Source organism: Sycon ciliatum, chromosome 2, assembly GCF_964019385.1.
Source record: "Sycon ciliatum chromosome 2, ocSycCili1.1, whole genome shotgun sequence".
NCBI classification, from domain to species: domain Eukaryota; kingdom Metazoa; phylum Porifera; class Calcarea; order Leucosolenida; family Sycettidae; genus Sycon; species Sycon ciliatum.
In genome coordinates, this window is record NC_088644.1 from 33,613,738 (window position 1) to 33,633,495 (window position 19,758).

A 19,758-nucleotide genomic window follows, 5' to 3' on the forward strand; every position below is an offset into this window, starting at 1 on the left:
CACCTGATTCGTGCTACCTCAGTACCTGTAACACCAGAGTGACCTGAGAAGGAACACACGAAGAGGCTAAAACGTAAAAGCAAGAACTTCGGTTTGCGAAATGCTCTGTTTGTACTGTATTGCGAAACGTCCATGCGAACGCGAAGTACAGACCGAAGACTAAGTGGTGGAGTTCTCTATCGATGTGCATGTGGCCGCTCGTAAAGGTCGTAAAGTGTTGGGTTTCTTTATCCCGCTTTGCGGATGCTATCAAACTCCAACACTAACAGGTTAGTATTGGCAATCGCCCTTGTCCGGTGACTGTGCCAGGCTCAGCAACTGCCCGCTTTGCGTGCAGTTTTCTTCCTTTCGCCGTCTGGAATTGCCATTGGGAGAGGTCGAGAGGAGGCTTGAGTGGCCGCGGTGTTGGCGCCCTCAAAAACGTGAGTTGTGTACAGTCATGCTGTCATTCTAACGTTCGTAATGTCGCTGGTTTCTTGCGTGCAGGGTGGGGGGTTGCACGCACTCTGGACGGCAGGTAGGATGAACCATTCGAGAACGAAGTGTACATGACTTGTATCACAGTAATGACTTATGTTGTAAGCCCCTCGACTCGAGAAGGACTCTTTTCGCCGACGCAGAGGCGGCTGCGCTGAATCTTCCGCTACATCTTTGAGGTTCATTCTCACAGTCGCATTATACTTTCGAGCGAGCCTGGCCACTGTGGTCCTGCGGAGCGAGCTACCGAGAACTCAAAGGGAAGGCTGAGTTTAGAAACAAGTCACGCTTTCATACCGCCACTCCTTTTGTATGCATGCACTGTATGCATGCGCATACGTTGTAGAAACCTCAGTTCATCAGTTCATGGGCGTTTCCTTGTATAGGCAGACAATGACACCCACACAGCTAAATCTCAGTTTTTCGCTGACCACCCCGTGGCCCATCCACCAATGAACACACAGACACCCACACAAATAATTGCACCATTGCTCACTGACCGACGGTACTGACGTTCTACAACTAACTGGTCCTTTGTCCTTTTTTCTTTTCTATAAATTAATCCTTGGCTCTCCATCCGAGACCAGTAGTGTACACGACAATAGCGGTAACCTGTAAGAGCTCAATCCATGATTGGGGACTGGTTTCACACTAGCACTAATACCTAGCTAGTTTTATACCCATAGATACTTTAACTGTACTGGAAGCTAGGAAAGAGTTTGCTCCCTACACTAGAGATCGCACTATTTCGCCGACTTGACTTGACACTTGACTGACTCACGACTGCCATACGGAGCACATGAGAAGTCCATCGAACCTGCGACCGGCAAACCTGCAAGAAAGTGCCACTCGCTGATCAATGCACAGTGTTTCGGGGAACTCGCCCCTCATCAGTAGGAGCTTGAGTAGGCTGAGGAAGATTGTGCCTGAAGAGCATCACTTATATAGTGCTCCAGCTACCAATATTTCGTACTGTTGTGCCCAAGGAGGGCTTGCAACTAGCTGATTTGGAGGTGGCAGAGGTGTGAATGACCGAGGGTCCTCGACATCTGTTCTCACCGTCCAGGAACGACACTGACTCGCGCTGCTATCTGGTGTTATTTATTTATTTTATTTTATTCCAAGCAATACACGGCTGGGGTAGCCAATGACCACTTTGCGTTGCGATTGCAGGGTTTTTATAGCCAACCATGGCTAACAAGGAAAAGAGTAAGAAGTTAACAAGGTGTTTGTCGCGCTGGAAATGGAGTGTCCCTGTAGGTTTGTATCCCTGGTGATGTTTGGGCCTGGAGAGCACTATAGGGGTGATGCTCTTTTGGCACAATCTTCCTCAGCCTACTCAAGCTCAACTGACGAGCGGTGAATTTCGCAGCACACTTTGTATTGAGCAGAAAGTGGTTCATTCTTGCCGGTTTGCCGAGTCGAAGGTTCGATGGGCTTCCCGTGTGCTCCGGATGGCAGTTGTGAGTCAGTCAAGTGTCAAGTCAAGTCGGCCGAATAGCGCGGGCTCCACTGTGGGGAGCAAACTTTTTCCTAACAATCATCGCCGAAATCGCCACCACTATTTGGTACTGGAAGCTAAGTGAGTTATTGGATTGGTTAATTTAATGTCGAAGAACAAAGTAAAAGTGTGGAGGCTTCCTGCAGTTTCATAGTTACAGTTAAGAGTAGAGCCCACACGCTCTCTTCCATTAACACTGCAATAATTCAACTCATTTCACAATAATACGTTTCGGCAAATTGCCTTTATCAGGTTCACATATTGTGAAATGAGTTGAATTATTGCAGTGTTAATGGAAGAGAGTGTGTGGGCTCTACTCTTAACTGACGAACAAAGTGTCAGTCCTAAATGATTGCCTATGGCACCACCATTTCTTTGCTTCTTGTTATCTCTTCCGCCATAGTTTTGCTGCGGCGTGAAGCAATCATTCTGTTGACCGGCAATGTCACGGAGATCGAAGGACGCGGTGAAGGAAGGATTTCTAGCCAAATGCCCGCAGAAGGAGGGTCTGCTGAAGGTAATCGAAAATTCATACTTTAATTAAATACTCCACCGGGATAGTGTCTAGAAGAAGGCCGATGAGACGTGATCAGCCAGTCATCTATAGAAACCTTTTCGGTATAGTACACTGTTCTGTCAATCTGGCTGACTCTCATGCAAACGGTAAATTTTATTCTACATTCACTCATGACTAATGACATGTGCTTAATGATCAGGGTCTTAGCATGGAAATTTAATTTTTGAATTCAATATTGGTTTGCCGAGCACATGCCGCATCAATTATCGTATCGTGACGTCATAATTTACACGGACACTCATTTTCTCGATGTTCAGGAAATAGACACGCTAGAATAGTGTCATGGTCCTTGTGTTTTTGGTGAGTCTCCTGCTCTATTCAATGCGATAGCTCTTTTTCTGGTGTTTTCTTTCTTGTCCGTACTGAATGTCCCTGCAGAAATGGAACAGGAGATTCTTCGTTCTGTTCCAGCAATCCTCGCAGGAGACAGCCCGGCTGGAGTATTATGACGATGAGTGGAGCTATGCCCGCCTGGAAAACAAGCGCATCATTCCCCTGCGAGAATGTTCGCCTTCTGTGAGTTTACAATTGGCCGCGAATACTGACTTTGACGTCACTTAGGGTTGGTTCACATATCGCCTGAACACGCCGGGAGCCACTGGCGGTGGACCTCTTGAAACCTCTCCCGGCACATTGTGATTATGTGAACCAGTGCAATCGTGACAAAATCCTGGGGGGGGGTAGAAAATCGCAAGGGATCGCCGTCAAAGTTGGGCAGTGCCTAACTCTTGCGATCTGCCCCGGCACCGACCCCATACAATTTTGACCAAAAGTGGTTTGTGAACCGTTCTTGTAGTCGCTTCAAGGTGGTAAATTCAGTCAGCATACCAACCCGTCTTTCTCGGATGATCTGCTTGACTGTTGTGCAATTTATAAGACACAATGAGACACAATGGGCGACATATTGGCAAAGTTATTTATTTATTTGGTGCAGCTGAGAGCCTGTTGCCGGAATGGCGGTATTTTCAAGTGCAAGAAATACGCTGCAATGGAGTTTGGGAATTCTGAAGAAATACAATTAAAACAAATAAAAAATCGGAAAGGATACATTGGCAAGTTCTTGTGACTTCATCAACGTTTGCATGCATAATTTCGACACCATCGCTTACTAGACTGCAATAAAAGGTGTAGAAGTAGTGTCATGATCTCCAGTAAAAGGTAGCACCAAGTTGCCATCACCGAAAGACCTTGAACTACTGAAGAAACAAAGAATTCAAGCTTTCAAACCTGCCGTAGCATTGGGGTACATTCTGTACTACATGTAGTAGATTTAGTACTCGAACCGTATGCGGGACAGATCGGGAGCTGGCTCACCACCGGTGCTTCCCGGCGCCGATTTGGCTTATGTGAACCAACCCTAAAGGTTGTCACCCGATTATCACATGAGCTAAACATCCAACCTGACTTGAGAGACCACCTGGTCTCTCAAGTCAGGTTGTCTCTCCAGTCAGGTTCTCTCAAGTCAGGTTGTCCCTCCAGTAAGGTTGTCTATCAAGTCAGGTTGTCTATCAAGTCAGGTTGTCCCTCAAGTCAGGTTGTCTCTCAAGTCAGGTTGTCCCTCCAGTCAGGTTGTCCCTCCAGTCAGGTTGTCTCTCAAGTCAGGTTGTCTCTCAAGTCAGGTTGCCTCTCAAGTCAGGTTGCCTCTCAAGTCAGGTTGCCTCTCAAGTCAGGTTGCCTCTCAAGTCAGGTTGCCTCTCAAGTCAGGTTGTCCCTCAAGTCAGGTGGTGTCTCGAGATCGGTGTTTTTTTGTCATGAAGGACAGCTGTTACTGTATTAATTTTATGATTGATAATTATAATAAGGATTATCTGGTGATTGTGCGCCTTGGTATGTTGAAGTTTGACAACATAGAATAGGCAGGGAACAAAGACGACCAGCTTGGGCCAGCAGGTGTGAACTGAAATAGCAGGTCGATTATTTTGTGGCATGTTGGATAACGAAGAGGTGTGGGAGTGGTCTTATGTGCGCTTTAAACTCGTACTGGTGGTACCCAAAGCAATCCGGTATTGGTCATGATTGTGCTAATATTCGAGAGTCCGAATGGAGAAAGTAGAGATGTGGTATGACCAAAGTAACTAGTGTGGTACTCATGTTAGTTGTGTTGTTTGTGTTTGCATCTGTGTGTGTCTGTCTGTCTGTCTGTCTGTCTGTCTGTCTGTCTGTCTGTCTGTCTGTCTGTCTGTCTGTCTGTGTGTCTGTCTGTCTGTCTGTCTGTCTGTCTGTCTGTCTGTCTGTCTGTCTGTCTGTCTGGGTCTGTCTGGGTCTGTGTCTATATTGTTTTGTGTGTGTGTGTGTGTGTGTGTGTGTGTGTGTGTGTGTGTGTGTGTGTGTGTGTGTGTGTGCGTACATATGTTTGCGCATGTGTGCCAGGGTATCCTACAAACGCATGGTGACAAGAATAACCCCTACGTGTTTGATGTGAGAACACCAATCACGTCACATCGCTTGGCAGCACCATCTCAGGTAAACACATAGGTACCAATATCAGTGCAATGCCAACACATTTCCAAAGTTCCTATCCTACATGGTGAGGTGGTGACACCTTGGTGGAAAAATGGTTGGAGATTGCCGAAATGTCCTCGACTATATCCCCCTTTGTCTGCTATGCAACTGTGTCCTCTCTTGATAGGTAAAGTTACCTGTGATTTGCAGATAAACCTCTTTTTGCGATGAAAACGAATGGATGAACACAGGGTGCATTTCTCTGTACTGGATGGGATAGCGTGATAGCAATCACTCCTCCTCTTCCCCTCCATGCGCTCTCAGCCGACTGCCCTTGGTATCCACTACACCCACATCAATAACGGGCAATCAATAACGGGGGTTCTTGAACTACCCGTAAACTCTTCGTTGAAATATTGATGTGGGTGTAATGGCTACGCATGACGGGGAAGAGGAGGAGTGATTGTTGCATTATTGAACAGTTGAATGGTACCTTTCATAACTTTAGTGTGGTAGCACATAGATAATTTAGCAACACAGAATGAGCTTCATGCACTGACTCTGGCCTTATACCTAACTTCAACATAGAGTAGAACCTGTAACTAAAGACCACCGTGACTAGCGACCAGTCAGGTACTACAGTAAAACCTGTAACTAAAGACCACCGTGACTAGCGACCAGCCAGGTACTACAGACCACTGCACCAGGCACTGACGGTCTCACATTCATAATATTATTATTATGGTTGTGCGGTGCAAACCTCTGACTAAGGACCACCTGTCACTAAAGACCGCTTTCTGTGGCCCTACGGGAGGGGTGGTCGTTAGTCACATGTCTTACTATACATATATTAGCCTCCTTCCACAAAACAAATTTTTAATGAAGTGATCTACCTTTATGAGCACACTGATAAATCGATGGGTCAATATTTTGTCCCAGGGATTGAAAAGGGCAGACAAGCTCTGAAGTTAGTATGCCGGGATTATTTGTCGACAGGCTGATCTCAACTTTTGGCTCCAAGCCATTAAGGACGTCGTGGAAAAATGCCACGCCGGCGGCAGCGGGGGCCAGGGCTCTCAGGGGAGATCGCAGCGGTCATCACTCGGCAGGTCCATGACCATGCCGGCACATAGAGATCAACCAACGGTGCGAGTTGCAGGTCACGCCGCTGCGCAGCACGTCCCAGCCACAGCTATGCCGTCCGACCGGATGGACGACTTTGGTGACCCGTTTCAAACTGGTGAGTGCATGTGCCAGTTCAGGGTAATACGTTGACCGTGCTGTTCAGCAGCATGGCAGAATTGTCAATACTAATATATCTGTTGATAATTTCTATTCGATTTTCTACTTGTTGAAGTCGTGCCTCCGGGGAGCGGTTTTCCAGCCGTGCTGCTACCCACATCCAACTGGGACCTTGTGGCCAGGTACATGGATGCGGCTGATGGGGTTCTCAGCACTTGTGCCTGTGGTTGTGAGACTCATCCCCACCGTTGGGCGCTGCATCTGCTGCTGGATTTTCCGTGTTTTAACGGCCGTTGTGAGCCCCCTCGGGAAAGGAGACGACGAGATATTAAAATTAGTTGCAGTACTAGTATGGCAATAGTGCAAGTATGCGAATGTGAATTTTAACATGATGTGAATGCCAAGCGCGACTAGAAATGCATTGAAGTGAAGTTACTTGGCTTGGTTAAACTTGGTCAACACATGCTAGTGTTGTCTTCTACACGTATCTCCACATGTACAAGGGTTTGATACCAGGCAGCACGGTACACCAAGCATGGGCGGTGCAGTCACTGCCGCAAACCAGGCTGGCGGACCCGCTGAGTTCGGTGGAGCAGAGAATAGCATCTACAACTCAGCCGACACGGGTGAGTCACGGTTGAACCACAGTACTAGAAATGTCACGCGTCCGTGCGCGCATACACACAAACACACATTCATATACATGTACGCACACATTCACCCACATTCACACACACACACACACACACACGCACACACACACACACACACACACACACACACACACACAAACACACACACACACACACACACACACACACACATCTAATGATAACAAAATACGGAGTCACGGCGGCAATGGCCAGAAATTGGGCACACTGATACTCTCCTAACGTCCTGCCTTACAGTACACTGTAGCTAGCTATTGCCCGGCTCTCCTCCGTTGTCAACCTTGTGCGTACATGTGCTGTCCATTTGTCTTAGGTGAGCGTGTCCGAGTGCGGGTCAAGAACACCGACGCTAGCTACCGGCTGGGCTTCTCTGGAGATGTGTATCTGATAGTCACGCCGAGTACTTTGCAGCTGCAGCATGTGATGACCGGTGAGCTATTGATATACCCGGCGTAGTGTCTTGCACTAAAGCCTGCCTCGTATAAAAGCCGGTTTTGATTACAAGCCTGATTTTCAAGATAATATCTTATACTGTTGACACATACTAAGTAAGTCTAGTTTTAGTGTTAACACACATACAGGTAGAAGTACCTGTTTTTGTATAGAAGCCTGGTGTGGATAGAAGCCTAGCCCAGACATCAGCGTCTACAGAGAACTGCTGTTTCCCAGCAGATACGGAGCTCAATACCGAGTACAGTCTGTATCGGCTATACAGTCACATGGGTTGTCAGGATACAATGGCTAAAGGGATATCAGAACAAAATATCAAACGCAAAATGCATTTTTTACTCTCAAAGTATCGTTGTGATCTCTAATTGGTGATGGTGCCATCGTGAGAATAGAGAATTCAAATTACTGTTGCAGTGAGATGTCGGATATTACGATGGTATCCCAGCATCGGAAACTGGCTCTGCTGTAGTACAGGCATCCAGGCACTAGCTATCTGCCCGGTCACCTACTCTGGTTTACCGCCCCGCATGCGGCACTATACTGGTTTCTGAATCTCACTGGTGCTGCTGTAATACAGGCATACAGCACCCTTCCGAACCTGACGCACTGGCTCTGCTATTGGTGGTATTATGCAGAGCGCAGGGGGCCTAGCTGAAAATCACACACTGGATTTGCTGTAGTACAGGCATCCAGCATCAGAACCTCAAACCATAAGTTAGTATGCTCATACCTCGGTTATCCGGACCCCAAAGTTACGGGCACTTTGGTCTACCGGGCACCCTTTTGGCGAATTTCAATATTACTACTTTTTGTAACTTTTTGTGGAAATAGTGATGCCATATGCCATATCTATGGCCTTTCCCCATCAAAATATATTATGTGATTCGCAGATTCTGAGTTAGCGACATTTTTAAGTTGCGGGCAGTGCCCGGTCCCGGACCGCCCGGATAAACGATGACGTATGAGTGTACTAGAAACACCCATCTGAAACTCGTGCGCTGGTTCCCCTCGATCTGCTGTAGCGCGGCTATCAATACCTCAAGTTCCTGAAAATCACACTCTGGCTCTGTTGTATTGCATGCATCCAGTACCCACCCAAAGCTCACACCCTGGCTCTACAATCACTCCTTATCTGGTCTATCACTGTCACACCTAGAACCCGCCTGGACCCAGACCTTCTACAGAGGAAATTGAAAACTTGGAAAACGGTGGGCACAAGTTTTGCGTTAGAATGTTAGAATGTGTCAGTATTCCTTGTCAGTCTGGTGGGAAAGGACCAGATAACCGATAATCTGTTGCACTGTCCTCCATGGCGCTTTCTGTGCATCTGTTCCAGCTGATTCTCTACCAGTCAGCAATGGCAGCAATAAACGAGTTTCGGATATGAGTACATGTCTCTGTTCTGTGTTTCATGATGACAGATGAAATACTGTGCAGTTGGCCTCTTTGTTACATCCGGCGTTACGGCAGAGACTCTAAGAAGTTCACCTTCGAGGCAGGACGCCGCTGTGCTGACGTTGCTGGACTGTTTGAGTTTCAAACAAACTTCGGTGACGCCATATTCAAGTAAGTTGAGTGCCGCTGGTTGAAATGGTCGAGTGCGTCTCTTGTTTGAATCTGCACTCATGATGTTCAGAGGTGCTCTGCTGCTCTCTGTCTTCTTCTAAACAGGAGATGCCAGGATAACATTGCTCAGCTCCACAGGGATTTCAAAACACAGGGCGTACTGCCGCCGGGAATTGCACCCCCGACAAGTCCAACCTCAGCGCCTTCAGGTTAGGACTAGAAATGGACTGATGACATGAGTTGGTATGACCGTTCAAGTACTGGTATGTTCTCAGTGTGTGTCCCCTGTTCCACATCCAGTAGTGCACACGCCACTGCATTCCTCTGCTCAAAGAACATACAGAAAAACTTCAACATCTTTCGTTGAGGCAATATATCATATCGGCTATAAGGAAAAGCACAACCTCCCACGTGGGGAATGTTATGGACTTCCACTACAATTGTTGAAGTCGCCACCACTATTTGTTGTACCATGATTGTGTTGCTTGTAACACATTCTTTAATCATGTGGAATGCAGCTACGGTGGAGTTCCCGCAACAACCTCAACCGTACCGCTCCAAGAAGAAATCAGGCCCCGGCAGCACGCACGTGTTTGATGCGGTCGGTGCCACTCTACCCCGGCCAGCACGTCAACGAACCAGTCTGAACAGTATGGCCAGTCCTGGGAATGATGCGGCAATGGCAGCATCTGGGAATATACATCCCGGAGCACAGCAGGCGGCAATTGCTGGTCCTCCTAAGCCAATGAGAGCAGGTCGCAAAGCCTCGGACCCTCAACCTATGGATGTACGTATATATTACGTTGCCATGGATCTGTTTTACTACATTTTCTGTTCTGGAAAAGTATGAGAGAGAGAGAGAGAGAGAAAGAGAGCGAAAGAGAGCGAGAGAGAGAGAGAGAGAGAGAGAGAGAGAGAGAGAGAGAGAGAGAGAGAGAGAGAGAGAGAGAGAGAGAGAGAGAGAGAGAGAGAGAGAGAGAGAGAGAGAGGGGGAGAGAGGGGGAGGGAGGGAGGGAGGGAGGGAGGGAGGGAGGAGGGAAGATGAAGGTGTTACCACACCATCTCCCTGAGTTCTAGAGGGAGGGAGGGAGGGAGGGGAGGAGGCGGGGAGGGGGAGAGGGAGGGGGAGAGGGATAGAGAGGGAGGATGAAGGTGTTGCCATACCATCTCCCTCAGTTCTACCACACACGATACTATGTTATAGGGGAGGCATTGGATTATCAGGGAGAAGAAACTGAAAATGACGTGAGATCTGCAACACCTAGGCTTTCGTGATATGCATCTGGTAGTGGCAAGACTGGGAGCTTGTGACATTTGCATGGCACCTGTGTCCGAAGTCACTCCCCATTCAGAGCTTACCACCGTGTCATGAGTAGCGGTGTGTGCTGCCTTTGATTGTTGATGTGGGCTCCTGTAGAATATCTGTTGGTCTCTTTGCGGTACTGTATGATGGTGGGTTGCTAAGTTAAGAGCTGAACACATGCACACGCCGGATCACGTTTTGTACATCTGGCATTCTGAAGCACAGCCATGCTGGCCATGATCACAAGAGAGTAAAAAAGCATGGTGGAGGGAGGGGAGGAGGCGGGGAGGGGGAAAGGGATAGAGAGGGAGGATGAAGGTGTTGCCATACCATCTCCCTCAGTTCTACCACACACGATACTATGTTATAGGGGAGGCATTGGATTATCAGGGAGAAGAAACTGAAAATGACGTGAGATCTGCAACACCTAGGCTTTCGTGATATGCATCTGGTAGTGGCAAGACTGGGAGCTTGTGACATTTGCATGGCACCTGTGTCCGAAGTCACTCCCCATTCAGAGCTTACCACCGTGTCATGAGTAGCGGTGTGTGCTGCCTTTGATTGTTGATGTGGGCTCCTGTAGAATATCTGTTGGTCTCTTTGCGGTACTGTATGATGGTGGGTTGCTAAGTTAAGAGCTGAACACATGCACACGCCGGATCACGTTTTGTACATCTGGCATTCTGAAGCACAGCCATGCTGGCCATGATCACAAGAGAGTAAAAAAGCATGGTCACACAAGCTGCAGTGAGGACAATCCGGGTAAGAATTGCATTGACAAGTGTCTTGTTTGATAATGACCACATGTTTGCTGCCTTGTTTGCTGACTTGATGATGTGTCCATGCAGGCCGTATTATCACCGACCAACACCCCTACCACCGCAGCTAGCCAGCACGTCCCGTACGACAAACTCAAGCCAAGGCGAAGCAGCAGCGGCATGTTGTCACAAAACCAACCCGCACTGATCGACCTATCCGACCCATCTCCACCTCCTGTCATGACATCAGATGAAGTCCAGATCAATCCGTACGCAGAAATACCGTCTTGGGATTCCCCAAGCAATACCGCCACTACCACTGCTGCCAGTACTTCCGTGGCATCTAGCCAGCCTCGACCAGCCGTCCGCACACGGACTACAGCCGGTGGCACGAATGGCAGTAGACCATCATCCATGCAGAGGGGATTTGATGAAGTCAGCGACCAAATGTCTGCCCTGGATCGTGATCTGCAACAGCTTTCAGAGCAGCTCGAAATCTCACCCAGCACAAGCAGAAATACAGTATCAGCATCATCCACCACTACACCCCATGCTGCAGCTGGGGATGCACCGAAGCCAGCTGGCATCCCGAAGAGAAACCCGTTCGCTCGCTCTCCCTCCATGGAGGAGCAGCAGAGACTCCGCAACACCAACACCACTAATCCCACTAATCCGTTCTCACCGGGTGTTGCTGCAGCCGCTCAATCTCCAACAACCGGGTCGCCAATTGTGAAGTCACCATACACGCCAATGGATCAGCCACCAATACCAGTGGCGAACTCACCATACACGCCAATGGATCAGCCACCAATACCGGTAAAGAAAAAGAAAGTCAAATCTCCTATGAGTGATAAGAACGCCGACTACGAACCCTTTGCTTCGCCTGGTGCGGCCGCTCCACCACTGCCCGAACCCTTTGCTTCGCCTGGTGCGGCCGCTCCACCGCTGCCCGAAAAGAAAGGTTCTGGCAAGGCCAGTGGTGTTAATGTCTTTGATGTAGACTATGAGCATTACGAAGACCCTCCGTTGCCAGTGCCGTTTGGAAAGCCGCAGACACCGCATAGCACACCACAGCTGCCTAGCACACCAGGCAAGGGCCATCGCACGCAACCGGAAGAAGACACTGATGAGTTTGGATACACCAAGCATATCAGAAGCGGTAAGACATTTGAGATGTTTATCAGATGTAGTGGAGCAATGGTGTAAACACACACACACACACACACACACACACACACACACACACACACACACACACACACACACACACACACACACACACACACACACACACACACACACATACACACACACACACACACACACATACACACACGGCGAAATGGCGGTAAATCCACGCCTGCCCATACAGTGCTCTCTAAGCTGCGAAGTTCTGGCACCGAGCACACCCTTCCTTTCCACCGGCATCAGTTTGCACCTGGCACCTAGTCCAGTGCACAGCTGGTGATATCAGCAGAGCTGGCTGCTACACCATTACGTCGCACTGGGCGTAGTTACTAAGTATGTACCGCGTTTTCCGGAGTGTAAGCCGCACTAGAGCATAAGCCGCACCAAGACATTTGTCACGAAACACAGACATCTACCCTGTTGGTCACTGTTATCTCCATCATCTTAGTATAAGCCGCACAGATTTTTCTGGCTGGATTACTAATGTGTAAAGTGCGGCTTATGCTCTGGAAAATACGGTACTGATACCTGTCTATTAGGTCTCACAGTGTCTAGTGTCCTTGATGTCAATAGTACTCTATGGCCAGGCAAGGGCACAGTGCACTATACAAAGGCAGAACAACAGAGACCAAGCAATCTTTCCGTAACTCTAAATTTCGTGTTAAAACCCACTGGACCCTCACTGGACCGTCTAACGGTGTTTATGAACACGAAACTCAAGTTAGGGAAAGAAGTTTGCTCACTGTTGTTCTGCCTTTGTGGCATTTAGGTCATTGTATCCTGATGCGCTACGCTGACTTGACAAGGGTAGGCACTATGTTTAGGTCATTGTATCCTGATGCGCTGCGCTGACTTGACAAGGGTAGGCACTACAAGTATGTGTTCTGTTATACATCTGTTTGTTGATGTCCTCACATATAGTGCTGCTCAGTCAAATCCGATTGTGCGAGTCAAGTTTGTGCCCTGCTCCGTTTCGCATGCCAATGTTCACAGCGCCCGGCCCGTACTGCACTCACATGCCAGTGTTCACAGCGCCCGGCCCGTACTGCACTCACGTGCCAGTGTTCACAGCGCACGGCCCGTACTGCACTCACGTGCCAGTGTTCACAGCGCCCGGCCCGTACTGCACTCACGTGATCATACTACATTGAGCATGCACTGTGCATGGGGACCCAACCAACCAACTTTAGTACAAGTAAAACCTGGTGTAAGCGACCTCTGGGTTTAGCGACCACCTGCTCTTAACGACCGTTTTTCCATGCACGGACAGTTCTACACAGACACTGCGGGACCTGGTTCTAAAGACCACCTGGCTTTAACGACCGCTTTTGCTTGCACCGTGGGGTGGTCGCTTAAACCAGGTTTTACTGTAGCTGTCTTACAGGGGTGACCTTTGTTGTTCTATAACTGTTGTTCTCTATGATCCGCAGGTCAACAACAACAGCAACAGAGTGGTGATGCACCTCCACCGGCCGTACCCAAGCCCGACTACACCACAGTGCGATTCCAGGGCGGTAAAGGAGAAGTAGCGACGCCATCAGCCACTGCAGGGCCACATAAATATGGCAACATAGGGCAAACAGCTGTGCCCGATCTATCCTCCGGTAAGAGCATTGACGTGTGTTTAGGACAAATGGTTTAAAACATTTTCCTAGCCTGCATGCTGATCTTTTCACTAAACCTCCAATGCGCAACACACAAACAGATCTCAGCTCAGTACTAGTTCACCACGTACAACGATGGGTTTCTAATCTTTACCCGGGAGGGCATCATCAGGGATGCAGGAGAAGATTCAAAGATGCATGCTGATGATCATCGAATAGACTTTCTCTTTAAAAATGGGCGCATACTGGAATATCTTGAGAGAGCATAATATGGCAAGAAATGGTGAGTGTGGCGATTCACGATCTTCTATACCTGTCACTGTGCAGTTATGCTTGATGGGATCCTATTTTGTGAGTATGTAAGCACCCCACAGCAGTGCACGGCCGGTGTTCGTAGGTCTGGGATAGCCGCAATGACAGGTAATGGATCAGTCTTCGTTGAGCAGCACTGTACATGAAGTCTGACCAGTGTGTGTGTGTGTGTGTGTCTGTGTGTGTGTGTGTCCGTGCGTGCGCGTGGGTACATCTGTGTGCATGCGTGCTATCTTCTTTTGCTGATCATTCGTCGTATTTTGCACAGTGAAACTTCGTAAAACCGATGTATCCAGTGACAGGAATCCAGCAGGCTCTCGGAACACACCCAGTGCCAGTACAAATGCAGACAGCCAGCAAGCTGCAAGAAGACAGCTCAATCCCTTTGCACCGGCGGTGCCCGCACCAATGCCGAATGGAGATCTCTTTCACCCGGGCACAGCGGACCCCAATCAGCTAACCCACACTGGCTACGGCAATGTCCCCACGGCCGGACAGGTTGCCCCTAACTCATACGGCAACGTTCCAAGCAGTAACTTGTCTCCATTTGACCAACTTGACAATGGGGCAGCAGCCGAGAAACCACCACCACTACCAGTGGACAAACCAGCTGACATGCTGACACATACTGGTTACACGAATGTGAACAGAGATCATAGCTCCATGGCCACGCCGTTTGACGATGCACCTCCGCCGCCAATGCCCAAGCCAAGTAACTTGGCCCCGTTGAGGGCTGGCGGCGGCGGTGGTGGTGGTGGTTCCAGCAGCACCAACAGAGCATACCCCGAGCTATTTGATCCATTCAGCGGAATACCTGACAGCTCAGCGTACAAGAATGTCAACAGGCAAAGACCAGCAACAGGCAGTGAGATACTAGAGACCTATGAGCAAGTAGAACGCGATGATGAGATTCCCGACAGTGGCTCAGACACAGAGGATCCTTTTCGCTAGTAAAATTTAATAATAATAATAGCATTGCGGTTCTCTGATAGCTTTATAACGGACCAAGACTGAATGAGAAGCCGGACTTTAATTTTTCCTTGAGATTTTGAGTATTTAGGACATGGTGTAAGAATACTATTTAGCATTTTTTAGTTAGAACTTTTGCTCGTGAAAATGTGCATGCTTTTTTCCCTTCGCCTGCTATAATTTATTCTAACAATTCGAGTGCCTAGGAAGGATGGTTCAAGCCAATTGAAGTGGCCATATTTTCCAACAGGCTTCTTTGTGATCTCTAAGAAATCCAGTGTCTGCCCCAGCAGTAGCACTCGGACGAAATATAATATCTCTAAGAAATTGAAAGGAACGAAAATAAGAAATTTGAATTGGATGACAATATCAATAATTTGTATACTATAAAGCATTTCAGTCAAATAAGTGAGAACTTTGAAATGTATTTTTTTGCTGTCACCGCTGCTTGAATTGGTTCAAAGCAACCGTTTGTCTTGCTCTGTCAGTCACAGTTCCAGCATACAACAGAATAGTGGACAACATCTGCATAGAGGACAGAGAAGCAAAAGTGAAACATTCCACGTGGAAAAAATGAGTTTGGAAACTGAGCTCTGATGCCTTTGTTTTGTTGTGTATTATTGCTACCCACACCACGTTTGTGGAAGAAGTATTCATGTTGTGATATTGAAGGATGCAAAATGGTCAACACACACACATAGGACTTGAAATTGGTGTCAGACCTGGCTGGGGTAGTCCTATAATGCCCACGCCATGGTCATCCAATCCACCCCTTAGTGGCTAGCCTTACATGGCATCTGCTGGGAAAAACCCCCAGGGCCCATTATTTTCCTGCACTGAAAGTACCCCTCCACAAACCCCAGGGCCAATCCTTTCTTTTTCTGTACCAATAGTGCCCTCCCCAACCCCAAGGCCACATTTTTTCCTGCTCCAACTACCGTAGTGTATGCCGCCTGTTTCTAAGAACCACTTTCTAATGCACCAATATGTGTAGATCAACCATCTGTCACTAAAAGCTACATTTTCCTATGCACCAACCTGCACAGAGAGACCGCCTGTCACTAAAGACCACTTTTTATATGCACCAACCTGTCTAGAAAGACCACCTTGCCCCTTTCCTATGCATCGACCTGTGCAGAAAGGGCAGGTAACGTGGCACCTCACCTTAATGCTGTCATTACTGGCTGACTGGTCATCACTGCCTGTAGAGAAGAGCGCCGACGACCACCACCAGGCCGAGTAACACCATGCCAATGCCCTGGAAGGAGACGAAATTCGTGCTGTCCTGTGTCTTGAACAGCAGCGATGTCAGGCGCCTTGTCGTGGCTTCACTGAACGGTGGGTAGCGCATTCTGGAGCAAGAAATTAACAGTATCATCAGCAAGAGATATTGCATCTAGCACACCGTCATGGATAGGGTCACCTGCACACTGAGCTAGGACTGAGATCTGATGATGTCGGTGCCAATGTGTCTGGCAATCACATGGAGTCAAAACCAACAAATATATTATTTTATTATTCATGCAATCAAGCCTGGCTGAGTAAGCACACGATGTATAAAAACCAGCATTTGCTTCTCGGGGCATTCGGAAAACACCATTGAATGATGGTTTGAAAATAATAATTTTTGAAAATTTAAGAAGGGTGCAGGACACCAAACATGGAGGTCTTACTTCATGTTAACTGCCTCCATGGCCTGCTTGCGATGCATGATGGCCCGCTTGTGGGAGAACGTGTCGAAAGTAAACTTGCCATGATACGCGCCAATGCCACTCTCTCCAACACCACCGAAAGGCAAAGTAGACACTGAATATAATGAGAAAGTCAACACAAAAGAGAGTTTTTCTACAGGTTTGGATTAAACAATAGAGAGGTTAAGATGCACGTTATTTCCGACGTGACGCGCAATTTCACATCAAATTTGGCGTAAAACTCCAAATTTCGATGTGAGCTGCAGGTCACTCTCGTTGTTTTCGATGAGCGAGCCAATTAACCCGAGCTGAACTTTCGCGTGACGTCAGAAATAATGTGCATCGTCAAACCTCTGGAATCGAGTGGCCTCACATCATTGTCATGTGACTAAATTTGTGTGGAAAGGGTACATGTCATGCGGACAGTGGAACCAACATGGCCGACATCACATGACCCACTAGTGGAGGGGGTTGATTTGAGTTGGGAACTACCAATAGTACCATGGCTTCCCAGTATGGTCATGTGGTAGATATGGAACAGCTCCACCAAATGGTACAAATTATTTTAAGAATTGGGATCAAGAGGATCAGCTGAATCGACACACATAACGGTCTTTTTGTACGTCAAGGAACGAGCCGTCATGCAAGTTGGAGTCCAATAAAATCAAATTCTATCCGCTTCCCTCAGCCAGTCTTAGTGTTCTTTGGGGAGACTTCCGGCCAGTCCAGTGCCAGTGGCCGACAACAGTGTCATGCATCATACACAGTCAGCCACTGACCATGGTGGAGTTCATCATATTGTTACTGAACAAACAATGAATATTTACTTGTGGGTTGGATATGATGCCGGGCACTGAAAACACCAAGTCTTCATTCACTTCTTGAAAGCATCGGATAAGCAGCTTCATCTTCAGCAGATCCTATAAAACATTATCAGTCGCAATGTTTCGCTTTCTATTGCCAGGTGTGTTTTGTTTTTGTTCTTGAAAAGCCTGATACTAGTCTACCAGTACAGTCAACTTTGCGTATAACGACACTCGGCAGGGCATTAGAAAAAAAGTGTCCCTATTCGCAAAGTGTCCTTATACCCGAAGTCTCATTATAATATGTATTACAGTTAGATGGGACTCTGCTCTGGGCATGAAAATCCTGTCGTTATTCGCAAATTGTCGTTATATCCGCAGTCGGTATTAGCGAAGTTGACTGTACTGGTAACAAACTAACCATGATGGATGCCATTCTAAAACAAAAAGTTTACCACACAAACAAATTCACCGTTCGCATACAGACTCAGACTCAGTCATCTGTAAGAACGCCTAGGAACACATCATACTGAATCACATCATACTGAATCACATCATACTGAATCACATCATACTGAATCATCAAGGTGCAGATGTAGCTCCTGGAGCAGAAGCTGTTTAAGACAACTCAACACTAAGTGAAGAAAGGGGGGGGGGGGGGTTGTCAACTGGCAACCGCTCTATTCAGTTGCTATTCACCCACCAATAAGTACTATTCATTAGCACCTACCAGTCATGTTCATTATGGAGTCGTTTGCAACCATGGCGCCTGACGAGGTGTTCTCTTCGAACTCGCGGATAACCGACTTGTCCTTGGAGAATACATAGGCAGCCAGAGGCTTCTCCCTAACAACATCAGAGAACAGTAACAGGCCACTTTGTAAGAAGTGTCTTGGACTCCACTCTTTCCTGGGAGGTTAATGTAGTTTCACAAATTTCCGGTGTAATTTTATTTTCGGTACTTTCGGTGCATCTGTTTCATACCTAAAATGGCAATACACCGAACAAAACTAACAGACATAAACCAATAGGGAACTGCTTCTCTGTACCTAAAATTTCTGTTCACCTCACCTTGCCTTTTTGCCCTCATACCGAAAATATTGAGCACCGAAAATCTCTGAAATTAGAGTACATGAGAGTGCATGTCACAGCACCTGTATAGTGATTTCACCAGGGAGTCGTAAAATACCGGTATTTTACGACTCCCTGGATTTCAGACCTTTGTCATGTGACTGGATTTGTGTAGAAAGTGATCATGTCATGTGGACAGTGGAACCAACATGGCTGACATCATGTGACCCATAGATGTAGATGCGATAGTTGACTGGAGTGACAAGAACTAGCTTACAACCAACATGGGTGTCCCGTATGGTCATGTGATAGATCAGGAACCACCATAGCCCGACAAGACTGACCACAAGCATGCTCCCATTTTTCATCAGTGTCGCCCTTTGGCCGTCTCAGAGGAGCATGAAGGAAGGTGCATGCAGTGCTTTCTACAGCTCCCATGCATTGGCCATGCATGCACTGTAGCGTCAGAGATTGTAGAAAAGAACTCTTGTCGACTTGCTTCTAGAATGACTGCCCCAGGGAACAGTGTACGTAGGAGTAGGAGTGTCTGGAGAGCATCAGGAGCTGATATGTACATTCAGTAACAATATAGTGCTGCTCACTGACATCCCAACGAGAGAGTCAATGCCACACTGGGCGCTGTGCAGCCCTAGGCATGTGACCACTGGGATGTAAACTGGTGCAGAGCGCAAACGCGACTGTTGGGATCGGACTTTCATTGAGCAGCACCGCCGTTGTAGTATTGTGTTTGTGGATACCATTGGACCTTTAAAAAAAGGATGCAAACAGCATGCGTTGAACTTGAAAACGTTACCTTTCGTTGATGAAGTCAATTGCTGCTTGCAGGCCAGACACGGGGACAATTGCCAGGATTGGACCGAAGATCTAGATACGAAAGGAGATGTTGCAGAGGAGAAGAAATGAGAAGTATATTTGTAGAATAGGGTTAAATGCGGAGGATGGGTGTGGGCATGAAACCAAGGATAATCCACATGGAGTCAATATGCATCCTCAGGTTTTGTGTCTCCACCTCTCACATGTGCACGTGTGTGCGTGTGTGTGGGTGGGTGTACGAACACATATGCATACACCCAAACACACACCCCAACACACCCACATACACACACACGCGC

At 47.7% G+C, this 19,758-nt stretch overlaps 2 protein-coding genes across 4 annotated transcripts in view; one reads left to right on the forward strand and one right to left on the reverse strand.

Annotated features, from left to right (window-relative positions):
• On the forward strand, positions 1-15,650 carry LOC135809764 (mucin-2-like). Of its 3 annotated transcripts, XM_065323189.1 has the most exons (14): positions 1-269; positions 338-422; positions 2,382-2,495; positions 2,934-3,071; positions 4,926-5,018; positions 5,994-6,237; positions 6,743-6,865; positions 7,224-7,340; positions 8,782-8,926; positions 9,032-9,135; positions 9,445-9,713; positions 11,078-12,146; positions 13,606-13,779; positions 14,360-15,650. In XM_065323189.1, exons 3-14 carry the CDS (start codon positions 2,421-2,423, stop codon positions 15,040-15,042), a joined length of 3,234 nt encoding a protein of 1,077 aa, XP_065179261.1. In that variant the 5' UTR covers positions 1-269; positions 338-422; positions 2,382-2,420; the 3' UTR covers positions 15,043-15,650. The 3 variants fall into 3 exon arrangements, with proteins under 3 accessions (XP_065179261.1, XP_065179260.1, XP_065179262.1); XM_065323188.1 differs by having other exon boundaries at positions 1-422; XM_065323190.1 differs by lacking the exons at positions 1-269; positions 338-422 and adding an exon at positions 2,041-2,059.
• Positions 14,914-19,758, reverse strand: part of LOC135809766 (aldehyde dehydrogenase family 3 member B1-like) — a 16,328-nt gene continuing 11,483 nt past the window's right edge. Inside the window, exons 11-15 of the mRNA XM_065323194.1 lie at positions 19,440-19,510; positions 18,285-18,400; positions 16,734-16,866; positions 16,225-16,412; positions 14,914-15,585 (exon numbers count right to left, since the gene is read on the reverse strand). Coding sequence (XP_065179266.1) covers positions 16,256-16,412; positions 16,734-16,866; positions 18,285-18,400; positions 19,440-19,510 — 477 coding nt within the window. The 3' untranslated portion in view covers positions 14,914-15,585; positions 16,225-16,255. The remainder of the gene's footprint in view (positions 15,586-16,224; positions 16,413-16,733; positions 16,867-18,284; positions 18,401-19,439; positions 19,511-19,758) is intronic.

Coding starts and splice junctions, on each gene's coding strand:
- LOC135809764 (XM_065323188.1), top strand. CDS start 2,421: ATGTCACGGAGATCGAAGGACGCGGTGAAGGAAGGATTTCTAGCCAAA. Junction 5,019..5,993: donor GCTTGGCAGCACCATCTCAG/GTAAACACATAG, acceptor ATTTGTCGACAG/GCTGATCTCAACTTTTGGCT. Junction 12,147..13,605: donor CACCAAGCATATCAGAAGCG/GTAAGACATTTG, acceptor TATGATCCGCAG/GTCAACAACAACAGCAACAG.